Source organism: Pararge aegeria, chromosome 15 (genome assembly GCF_905163445.1).
Source record: "Pararge aegeria chromosome 15, ilParAegt1.1, whole genome shotgun sequence".
Lineage (NCBI taxonomy): Eukaryota > Metazoa > Arthropoda > Insecta > Lepidoptera > Nymphalidae > Pararge > Pararge aegeria.
This window is the reverse complement of record NC_053194.1, coordinates 12,619,313-12,631,483: the sequence shown is the minus strand read 5'-3', so window position 1 is coordinate 12,631,483 and position 12,171 is coordinate 12,619,313. Positions and strand designations below refer to the sequence as shown.

The 12,171-nt window shown below is 37.0% G+C and overlaps 1 protein-coding gene across 1 annotated transcript; it reads right to left on the bottom strand.

Moving 5' to 3' along the window:
• Positions 1–1,576: 1,576 nt before the first annotated feature.
• On the bottom strand, positions 1,577–10,597 carry LOC120629765 (cell division cycle protein 20 homolog). Its single transcript, XM_039898794.1, has 10 exons — positions 10,107–10,597; positions 9,536–9,642; positions 8,983–9,147; positions 7,826–7,919; positions 6,449–6,678; positions 5,687–5,833; positions 4,794–4,921; positions 3,910–4,057; positions 3,144–3,343; positions 1,577–2,740 (listed from the first exon to the last, which is right to left on the bottom strand). Exons 1-10 carry the CDS (start codon positions 10,405–10,407, stop codon positions 2,641–2,643), a joined length of 1,620 nt encoding a protein of 539 aa, XP_039754728.1. The 5' UTR covers positions 10,408–10,597; the 3' UTR covers positions 1,577–2,640.
• Between the last annotated feature and the right edge of the window lie 1,574 nt (positions 10,598–12,171).

The window sequence follows — 12,171 nt, the reverse complement described above, 5'->3', positions numbered from 1 at the left end:
TACATACGTAAAGAAAGAACCAAATTTTGTGTACATCCCGTTCATGGGTATTCATTACTTGAAATAAAAAGTAAGCTACATTACATAATTAGTTCGTAAAGGTTTAATGAATGGTCGGGAATCTTTTTTAATATATAAAACAAATTATTGACAAAAGTTATTATAAGACTGTCTATGTCGTATTCGTATAGGCAGGAAAGAAAAAAAACTATAGTATACAACGTGTAAATTAAAACCGAAATAAACCTTCACAGGCTTTAGAGGTACATTATGCTATGAGATTTATCTGTGGTACCGAAGCGCTAAAAGTTTTTGAGTAAGCTACTGCCATAGTTTTTACTGAAAGAAATCAGATGCAGCCTATATTAAAATCAAGTGACTCCTGCCACTTTATCTGGTACGCGTCGCGTAGGTACTAACCGCGTGTCGGTCGTTTATCTCCAATAGGGTTGTCAAGTAAATACTTAGAACTTTTAATTCGTTTGTATGGAAAAATAAATATGATTCTTTTGATTTAATATTTTTCAGGGTAATTCCTTATGAAATATACTCGTGCACCCTACAACAGTATTTCGTAATTCGGTTACACGTTGTATATATGATAAAAAAACATTATTTTTATCAACTCCCCAAATAAGTGATTAAATATACATAGGAACTTATTATTATATTTTATTCAAAGAATAGTTGTATGAATGTTTTAATGAGAGAATTTTGAGTACAATTGAATTTAGATGTTAACTGATTTGTTTACTAGTTCTGTAAATGTAGCTAGCAGTATAGGTCGAATAAGTAGTTTCACACAAAAACACCAATAGTTTAGTTTCCATAAACAGTTTAAAAAAATATATTTTCCTTTTAGTGGTTTTTTTATCTACAATAGGAAATTGAAAACCGTATACGCAAAATTCATTTAATCACAATATATTTTGAGCAATATTCGATAAAAGAACAGCCAGTTACTTAAAATTAACTTAATTAAAAATGGACGCATTACAAAATAACTAAAACTGCCAATATTACTTTGTAAAATTTTAGATTTAAAATTATGAAAAGTTCATTTTATTATTAAGAGATGAACATACTTGGCTTTAAATTTGAAGCATGATTTTGTTTTAGTTCCTTTTTATGCATTTACGAATCTTTAAAACTTGTCATCTTTAAACTATCTTTAGTTCTAGTCATAATACAACTTCCACAATTTGTTTGCTTTTTTAACATCACACGGATTGTTTTAATAATAATAGTAGATTGCGCACATTTTATTCGCACATTGTATTTTACTTTAATTGTATTTTATATTTACATTCCACTTCTACTACTTAGTAAGTAATAAATGTTCCCTTTTTAATAGAAATGTTTTATTTAAAATTCTGTTTTGTTTTAATTCCAATACAAGTAAGCCTTATAATGCCACCTGGTGGTCAGTAATGACGAAAGGGTAGTTTTATTAAACCCATGACCCTAATATTTCTACAGGGCATCGTAACGTAACGTCGGTCCCGCCCGTCTGTACGGATATGAAATATTCTAAACAAAGAATACTGGAAATGAAATTAATCAATTTAAGTCACGAAATCTTTATTGAAAATAAAAAATATAACAATATCAATACTAATTAAAAAGAATCTTAAATCAGAGTTATCAATTCATTTCTTAAACAAAGCAAAAATTATACTAGCGACATAAATTATACAAAGAAACTTAAAATAAGGAAGTCGAGGTAATGAAACGTTGAAATAAAATCACAAGACACAAGAAATATTTAAGAAGTTACTTAAGAAATAAGAAATCTTTAAAGCATAACTAAGATTATAGAGGTTTTAGGTACTAGAAAAGCAAGATCGCGAAACATTTTACGACCTCAACTTCTCATAAGTTTAGTCAAATAAGGTACATTTCAAAAAAATTATGGCCGTCGAAAATATATGTCAAAATGTAAAACTATTTAAAAACTCACTTTGCCACACCCTATCAAGAACGTTCGATCACAAACTAGCCACCTAATAAAAGAGCAGTATTAAGTCAAAATTTCTTAAAAAAAAATCCTCATAAAATAATAGGTATTTTTTTTGTCTCATCAGTGTAACTATGCATTAAGTAACTAAACATTTTAGTGACAAAAAAATGGCAAGTCATGACATTACGTTGTTGAAAGGATGTGGTGATTTTGGTTCATACAGGTCAGGGTTATCCAAGCTCTACGTCAGAACATGTTCAAAACACTGGACATACTATATACACTGTTGCCCAGGGAAGCCTCTGGGCAACAGTGTATACAATATATATGAGTGTATACAAATTTTTCCATGCATCCCTTACATAACATCAAAAGGAGCACTAGCCCTGATGTCTGTATAGATAAATATGTATACACAATAAATATAAATAACTTGATTCTAGGACTTAGCTGAGAAATGATAATCTAAAAATCTATGATTAATTTTGAAACCCAGAAATTGATATTACATTTTTTTATTATTTATTATTATTTTATGTATGTAATTCCAAAATGTTAATTTAACTCAATCAGCCTTCATAGTTGTTACAAAAAAAATAATACATAAAAATATATGTATAAAAAATCACAATTATCAGTCAAATTCAGATGCAGATTTCATACTGCAGTCTATGTATTACCTATCTAATAAGCGAGTTCATATTGAGTATTGACTTGGCTGCCTTTGAATCTGTTGGCTGTTTCTTTTTGGACGGATCCAGCATGAAGCATTTCCACAGCCTGTAAAAAGCAAAATTAAGTTTAAAACTAAAGGTGAATATGGAAAACTTGAACAATAATTGCAAAACTCTCGGGATTTATTATATCGACCAACTTCTATACGAAGAGTGTGACCAATATATTATAGGCCCAGAATTTGCCAAGTTGTCCAACAGCACACAAACAAGTAGGTAAACAATGAGGTTTTGCTATTGGTACAAACAAAAAAGAACCTTATGAATAGGAAATTACAGCTAATAATCGCGCGTCACAACGAAAGGTGTAAAAAACCGTACATATTGCTTAACTATTTTTTTTAATGGAGTAATTTTTTTATATACACTTTTAAATGTAATGCAATGCAAATTTGGCGTCCCCCAGAAATGGCTTTTTGTTTTCCTGGTTAGGCTTTAGTATTACTTACCGCAATGTCTCGTCAGCGGCGGCGGAAAGTATAGTCGTGCCGTCGGGCGATAGCGCGAGGTGCAAAACGCGCGCTTCATGACCACAAAGCTCCGTGACGCGTGTCAACATGGGATACTTCCAGATGACCAGCTGGTTCTGCGCGTAGCCGTGAGCCGAGACCAGCTCTTTGTAATGCGTGCTCCATACGATCGAACACACCTAAAATAAACGACATTATTATCCTTTGTTTGTTTGTCCTTTTTTCACGCCCTAACCTCAACTTGATTTTGGCATAGAGTTAGTTAAAGGGACAGAGACAATATATTATTCTAGGGAAAAAACCGCTATGAAAGCAGACAAAGAATGCAAACAGCAGCTATTAATGAATAATTATTTATGCAATAGGCCCTCATGAGTCATGACATAACAATGTCAGAGTCATGAGGGCCATCACAGTTAGGGGATCATTTCGATACTTCTGTCGAATTCAAGATTGGAATACTTAGATACCGAAGTAAACAAAATGAGTTATCAATATAATCTCGTTGGTCGTTCCTTTGTTTTATTATTTCCTTTTTAGTGATTTATTTACAAATAAATGGCAATGTGTGTATTGTCGTAGTATATTTATTTATTTTATTTTTCTCACACTTTCGTAGTTCAGGTTTAGGCTGTGGAGGTTGGCACATATGCCTCCTTTTGTTGCCAGGAAATCGGCTCCTAGGCACCAGCCTAAGACCTTCACTGCTACTTGATGTTGATCCAATAATATTACGTCATCGTACCTGTGACTTAGTATCAACGGTGTTGAGGTTGGCGCCCGTGTTGACGTTCCATATCCGTATGGTGCGGTCCGCGGTGCCGCCACCTGACGCCAGGATACCCGCGCTCCACGGACACCAGGCTAGGCCTTTCACTGCTGCTTGATGTTGGCTGTAAGCAAATGAAATTATCCCTACTAATATTATAAATGTCAATGTGAATGTTGTTAGAACTACTTAACCGACCGTCATGAAACTTTGTACACATATTCTTGAAAGTATTAGAAGTAACATGGGATACTTTTTATCCCGACATTAAATTCAGTTCCTTTGGGAGAGGGGATGAAAGTGTTTGACGATTTTACACCATAACTCCGACAAATACTGATTAAATTATTATTTTTGTACTACAGAGGTTATAATATGTGTTTAATTTTGCCCAAACTTTGTGTAGATCTGATAAAAGTGGTTGGAGATAGAGAACAGAACTCCTCAGCAGACAGCAGAACCCTCATTTAAGGCTTAGCGATACTGAATACATAATTGCTGTCACATTTATGAGGACTTCAGTGCTAGGACTAAAACCTTTGGCATATGCGATAACAATGTGATTTCGATTCTTCCTTTAAAGATTACTTACTATTCTTTGTAGAGCTTGTTATTAGAATTTTCGACAGTTTTCCAGAAACTTGCAATTCTTTTACGAAGCACAGCGTAAAAGTCGGGGACTCCGACATCGTCAAACATGCCCGACGCGCTGCAATACCTCGCCTTTTTTGTTAACAATCCACAACTATGCACTCATATCGATATAAAACGAATACATTAAGCTTATGATTAAAAATGTTTTATACACTAGAAAACCTCTAAATACTAATGATAATGACGAAATAGATTATGTCACTTACTTAAACTGGTGTAGGTACTGTGGCTGGCTGTAGTGCTGACCCTGCGCTATGGGCCAGATATTGAGCAAGTTGTCATTACCACCAGACGCCAGGCACTTGCCATCCGGGGACCATTTCAGACTGCACACCTACAGTAAAATTGAACCATATTATAAAGAGGAGTTGAGAAGTCACTGACTATGGGTTTCAAAAGAAGGCTCAGATATATTATTATGAAAATTAAGCTTAATTTGTCCGGAAAAAGCAGAAGAATCTGTATGGTGTAATCTATAATTTCTTCAATCCTTATACTCCACACCAAACAGATCTTCGGTAATGTACCATGCACCTACGCACGTTTCGCTCCGAAACCGGAGCATCCTCAGGAGATGTTGACTTTACAATGAATAATTGTTAAGATTGTTAATTGTTACTTAACAATTATTTCATAATATATCATGGATTTCCGCAAAGCCTACTTCTATCCAAGAAGGCACAGAGTCACTCAGCTGGCGATGGAGAGAGCTATGCTCGGAGTATCTCACGTGATAAGCATTAGGAGTATCAGGGTAGAGCCAGAAGAACCAGAGTTACCGACATAGCTCAACGAGTAGAGAAACTGAAGTGGCAACGGGCGGGGCACATAGCTCGGAAAACCGCTGGACGTCGGGGTCCCAAGGTGCTGAAATGGCAAGCTCGCAGCATCGAGTTTGACAGATGAAATTTAACGAGTCGCTGGACCTAAGCGGCACTAGATTGTGGTATTTGAACCCCCTACAAAAAACCTACGTCCAGCAGTGGCCGTCCATTGGGTGACATGATGATAAATTAGAGATAGTTTCGACCTGTAGGCACGTCTTTTACGGCTGGGTGGTAACTAGCCACGGCCGAATCCTACCAACCGACAAACATACCTCGTGCGTATGCGCGTTGATGGTGCACACGGCATGGTTGCGCTCTCTCACGTCGTGATGCACGATGTTGCCGTCCCGCGCTCCGCTCGACACCACGTACAGGTTCCACGCCAACGACGCCACTCGTCCCGTGTGTCCGTCCATCATCTGCGTAACAATCTTCATTAGTCAAATAGTTTCCCACCTCTGGGCACGGCCCGTCTTTGTCATAAGAGAGAGGGATTAAGAGTTTCGGTCCTTCACGCTTTTCTGATGATATAATTAACATATAAATTATATCTGACGGCCGATTGGCGCAGTGGGCAGCGACTGCTTTCTGAGTCCAAGGGGGTTTCTGGGGGTTCGATTCCCAAAACTGGAAAATGGTTGCGTGATGAACATAATTTTTTTTCCGTTTCTGGGTGTTTATCTGTATATTATAAGTATTTAAGTATATTATTCATAAAAATATTCATATCTTAGTACCCATAGCTTAAGCTACGGAAACATTGCGTGAGCAGGGTTTTTGCCGTAGTCCACCACGCTGGCCCAGCGCGGTGGACTACGGCTGGTGGCGTGTGGTGGACTCCACACTCCTTTAAGAATATAATGAAAAACTCTTAGGCCTGCAGCTTTCCTCAAAAGGTTTTCCTTCACACAGTTGAAGCAAGTGAGGGAAAGTTAGACGTGCATGCTGGGATTCAAACCCGCCCCCATTCCCCTGAAAGTGAAGCCGAAGTCCTAACCACTGAGCTATTACCGTTTATGTATCCAATACCTTACCCTTAATCTCTTAATCTTCTCGCAATCCCATAGTTCTACAGTTGCAGCGGAAGTGCCAACTGCTAAATGCGAACTGGCTCCTTGCACCCACGCTACTGATGAAATAGTCTCCGAACCTTCTAGAGATAAAAGCTGTTCTATTTGACCAGTGGTTGCATTCCATAGGTACACAGTATTGCTGAGGGCCACAGCTAATATGTTTGATGCACTCCAATCAATCAAGTTGAGATCTGCAATTGTAAGAAATAACAAGAAATTAGATGTTAGCCCACCAATTCGCATGGTAGGAGCATGAACATGTGTTTGACAGCCGGTTGGCGCAGTGGGCAGCGACCCTGCTTTCTGAGTCCAAGGCCGTGGCTTCGATTCGCACAACTGGAAAGTGTTTGTGATGAAAATTGATGTTTTTCAGTGTCTGGGTGTTCATTTGTATATTGGTGAGTATTTATGTGTATTATATTTATAAAAATATTTATCTTAGTACCCATAACACAAGCTTCGCTTACTTTGGGGCTAGATGGCGATGTGTGTATTCTCGTAGTATATATATGAATAATTAAAATTTTGCTATATGAGGGTTTTTGTCATTGGTAATTAAAGTTCACTGCTGGACATAGGTCTTTAGTAGAGAGTTCCAAAATCCACGGTCCAGGGTCGCTGGTTTCCAGCGGCTCCCAGCGACTTGTTTGATGTTGTCTGTCCACCTCATTGGGGGCCGACCAACACTGCGATTTCCCGTGCCAGGTCGCCAATCCCGCCATCGGTTCTTCGAGGTATTGCCCCGCCCATTGCCACTTCAACTTCGCGACTCATTAAGCTATTTCGGTAACTATAGTTCTGCTACAGTCTCCTCATTTCTGATTTTATCATGTACTTCTAAAATGGCTCTCAACAACGCTTTAGTAAGCTTTAGTCAATAAGTTCAAAGTACCAAATAAATAATTTTGTATTCAACAAGTCCCTCTGAAGTTGTATATTTAATTAACTCAGCTGTGCAAAGTGAAAAGTATCATCAAAACAAATAAAACCACCCACCCATATAATAAAAATGGATTTTCCATACATATAGCACAGTTCTTTTCAAATCTACCGTAGCAGGATTAATCAATAGCATAAAATAAAAGTGCACTGCTTGACTAGAAGCTTTCCCCATATGGCAGGGTTTGCCCATTGATTATTGTTTATAGCAGTTCACAGTGGTGGAAGCACAGACAACTCTGTCCGTTCATAGTTAAATTGCCTTAGTTGCCTCGTACAACACCCACTTTAAGAGAAGGGGTGGTGAAAACTGTATTCCGATCAGCTATCATCACACTGAAATATTATGGACATATTTCTAATATAAATATCTCTGTATTCCAGAGGATGAATACTCACAATAGTCATCAAGAATGTCAGGTGCATCCAATATTCTGTCTGGTGCTTGTGGAATGTATCTTGTTGTGCTCTTCACTGTGGATGGAACTTTCGCCTGTAATAGATTCATAATTATTAACATTCTATTGGATTAGCTTTATATCCTCTACTTTTTATTTATCTACATGTTAGCCCTTGGCTGTCATGTCACCAGCACAGGCAGGGAAAATTATATCCCCTGACACAGGATATAATTAACATGTCCATCTGCTAAAGCACGGGAACATGAAAGACGCTTAAAAGGCAAATTAGCATTTAAGGAATTTATAATGTTAGTCGTAGACAATCCTGCCTATTGTGAAATTGGTTTTTTGCTATTGCCTGTATCATATTGTATAGACAGTATGTGAGCCTGAATGGGCCTTGAAGTGGGCGTGAATTGGCATGAGATACATGACCACAGCAGTGATAGCCTAGTGGTTAGGAATTTGGCTACCTTTAACTTTTCGGAGTTATGTGCGTTTTAAGCAATTAAAATATCTCTTAAGTATAGTTCAATAGGTACATACAACGATAATATTTTGGATTTGTCGTTATTTCGACCCAGTTGCATGGATCGTGGTCACAACAGCACTGACCAACTGCAACTGGGTCGAAATATCGACAAATCTAAAATATTATCGTGGTATGTACCCGTTGAACTATACTTAAGAAATGTTGATTAACCACGAAAATATTTAATTAAAATATCACTTACTTCAATGGTGCAATAAAACATCGTTAGAAATCCTGAATGCATCAGAGTTCTCTATAATATTCTCTAAGTTGTGTGGAGTCCACCAATCAACACTGGGCACACAGTATTATGGACTACAGCCTAAATGGTACTACGGTTGTGAGTAGGTAATGGGTTGATGATGACTTGACCACAAAATTGAATTCATTTGATCAACCGGTGGTAAATATCTAAGATAGCTTACGATTGAAATTTGTCATGAAACACCATGTTTTTAATAATTGAACTTTTCACTGCTGATTAGACATGTAAATTGGATTATTTACAAATATGCAGATTGGACTGAAGGCTGGATGGAGTATAAGCAGATTATTAATAGCTCATGCATAAAACAAAATTTACAAGAATATATATAACGCAAGAATGATAAAAAGCTAATGACCTGTGAATATACCACTCTTAGTCTGTTCTGGTAGCCCTCAGGTGCTGCGGGAGCTTTGCAGGTGTACTGTAGAAGACGCCCAGGTTCAGTGTCGGCCAGGGCTCTCCCTATGGCTTCGCCGGTTGCTGTCTGTGCTGCTATCTCTTCTTCTTCTTCACGATTTAACTATAAAAATAATATAAACTGAAGCTAAAACATGAGTTCTCTGCAATTTATTGCAGGCACATTTGGGATAATAGCAGCACAGAGGACACTGCTCGCCCTACTCTGTTATTTTCCCTTGCTTGCCTCATCTGACTGGCTGGTTAATGACACCTACATTCTGATCTGCTGTCACCAAACTGCACTATTATCCTACATTTTGGGGAAGCTATGGATGGTTTTAATTATCACATTGATTTTTGTAGATTTATTACAATCAATAGTATCAATAGTTCACAACCAATATTGCTTCCCAAAATAAAAGGTGCAGGTGTGTTTTGCAGTAGTAGTATTTTGGTAAGTTTATATTTAAATTGCAAGCTGTAAATTAGTTAATAAGTTTTCTGCTTACCATATAGTGGCATAAGTCATAATTAGAATTACTTCTAGAAGGTATGAATCTGTCTGCTTTGTTTGGTGTCTTCGCTAGTTTATTAGGGGTCGGAGTGGTTGATCTGCCTGAAAAATATTTGTTAATTACAAATCCAGAAATATCAGCACAAATAAAGGCCAGGTTTTAATCAACTTTACCCGACTAAGTTTATTTTGGGCTCTTCTTTGACCAGGATGGGTTTGGAACCCTCGTAACTTTAGGTTTAAGTTGGCGAACAAAGTTATCACCATCCCCTTACATATTGAAAATAAATTGGGCATACTATGCTGAATAGTAAGTGAATCTATACTGATAATCTTTAAAATGTAATGACAATCATTTTCAGAAACCAAATGCTCCAGTTCTTTTATAAACTTTTGAAATTTTCTGGGTAACATTATTCAAATTTTAATTGTATACATACATAAAATTTATTTACTGATACATAAAATATTAAATGTGTAAAAGTATTTCCCTATTCACCAAATGAACAATTCGACAGTGAAATATTATAGTAAAAGGGGATGAAACGTAATTACAAGTTACTTACCAGGAGACTTGTTCTTAGAAGGAGTCTTTTTACCCTTTTTATTCTCATTTCTTGTTGGCGTCTTGTTGCTAGATAGAACACTGTTGTTGCAGCTTATGTTACCAGACACGGACAACTTTTGCATAGACTGATTACATGCACTCAAGTTTATGTTGGATATGTTTTTCGACGATGTACTTAGAGATGGGTTAATGTTCTCGTTATTTGACTTTTTCACCCAACGTTGCAGCGGCCCGCGGGTTAGAGGCCCGTCTATTGTGGCTAAAGTATTCAATTCGTTGAGATAGTTAAATTGGGCCATGTTTTCAGTGATTACTACTCGTTGTCGTAAGTATCACAACACAGTTTTAATTTTGGAAAAGATAAACATGAAGCACGAAATAATTAAAATAATTTCGCGATCATTTAAGTAGTTATTATTTATTCGCAATCACATTTGCAAAACGTAAATCGTAATCCACAAACTTCGAGTCAAACAAAATGTGACAGTTATTCTAAATTCCGTTGGAATTTGAAATCTTACTTTTTTTTTTAAGCTCAATTGTTTTGCTTTAGGCTCTAACATGTCTGTGGTACCACACGTCTGGCGCGCATTTTTAATTTGTGCTCATTGCTCATTGTTTATTTTGTCAGTGCACAACAGTCTACGCAAGCAGTCAGCCCTCAGTAGCCCTCAGCTTATAAGCGTCCCACGGGTGGGCACCGGCCTCTTCTCTCACAGGAGAGATTTGGTTTTAGACTCGTTTTAGAGCATAGACCCATACGCAATAAGGCAAATTTTCTTATACTAAAACCCTGACCACGAGGTTTTAGTTAAGGGCCACCAGAGTTTAAATCTTCTTTGCCTATAGGCCAATAGGTTTTGGGTGTGCTTAAAAGTGGGCGGTTAAATTATTAAATCGTGTTGTGTTCTCAGTTTGTATATACTACTTCTGGAATGATTATGACGCAATTTAAAAAAAAACGCTGAGTAGATTTCCAGATATATATTTCTGGGGTGGCATGTCTATTGACGGAAAAACCGAACTTGTGTGTGTTTCCCGGATTGGAGGAGCTCGTGGACAAGGATCGCTGACTGCTCATCGGTACATAACGGAGGTTTTGGAGGAGCATTTGGTCCCATATGCGGGTTTAATTGGCGATGGATTATGGATTAAGGTGAACACCTTAATGCATGACAACGCTCGCTGCCATACTGCATTGATTGTACGCGATTACCTACAAGAGGTTGGGATTCCAGTAATGCAATGGCCACCCAGATCTTAATCCGATAGAGCATCTCTGGGACACGTTAAAACGTTGAGTACGGTCACGCGATCCAGCCCCAACGACCCTCAAAGACCTTCAAGATGCTGTCATCGCCGAATGGGCTCGAATTCCTCAAGAATTCATAGCAGTAATTATTATTACAAGTCGTCTTTAATGTGTAACTGTAGTATAATGTGTAACTTATTATTCTTGTCTCCAGTACTTAAATAAAATTATTATTATAATGACTTTTATTTCTCTTTTCTATGTCGTAAACTTTGATACATAGTTATCGCACGTGAGCAAAATATTTTGTATCTATAATATCGATATCTACAAATTAAAAATATAGTAAAAGATTTAAAACAATATATATTTATTTTATAAAATATACTATACAACTTTCAATTCACAAAATAACGTTTACTAGCCTTTTGCTAGCCATATTCATACATTTCGAAATTTTTACTAATAAAAAAATTTGGCGGCAAAAGTATGCGCGTGCAAGCCCGGTACACGACTCCTCTTGACAGTGGTCACGAGCGGACTGAAGAGGGGACTGATTTCATACAAATGCGTGCTCGCGCTAGCTCGCTTGTAAAGGTCGTATGAGACAAAACGGTTTTATTCGTTTAAATTTAAAACTAAAATTCCTAATCGAAAATCCTTCTACCATCTTAAAGAGTATTTTTATACTTATCTATTCAGAAAGTTTTAATGCTTAAATGGGCCCCCGTTTGCCTATAAAATGGAAATCTCTGTTTTAAACGAGGGTGTCTTAAATATTTTTTTCTGTTATAAAAGTTAACCAATCTTA

Bases quoted from the DNA above. Each gene is read 5' to 3' on its own strand.
- LOC120629765 (XM_039898794.1), bottom strand. From the start codon at position 10,407: ATGGCCCAATTTAACTATCTCAACGAATTGAATACTTTAGCCACAATA. The intron at 9,643-10,106 runs GTAAGTAACTTG...AATATTTTTCAG, and splicing joins TTCTAAGAACAAGTCTCCTG to GCAGATCAACCACTCCGACC. The intron at 7,920-8,982 runs GTCATTAGCTTT...AATCTATTACAG, and splicing joins TAAGAGTGGTATATTCACAG to GCGAAAGTTCCATCCACAGT.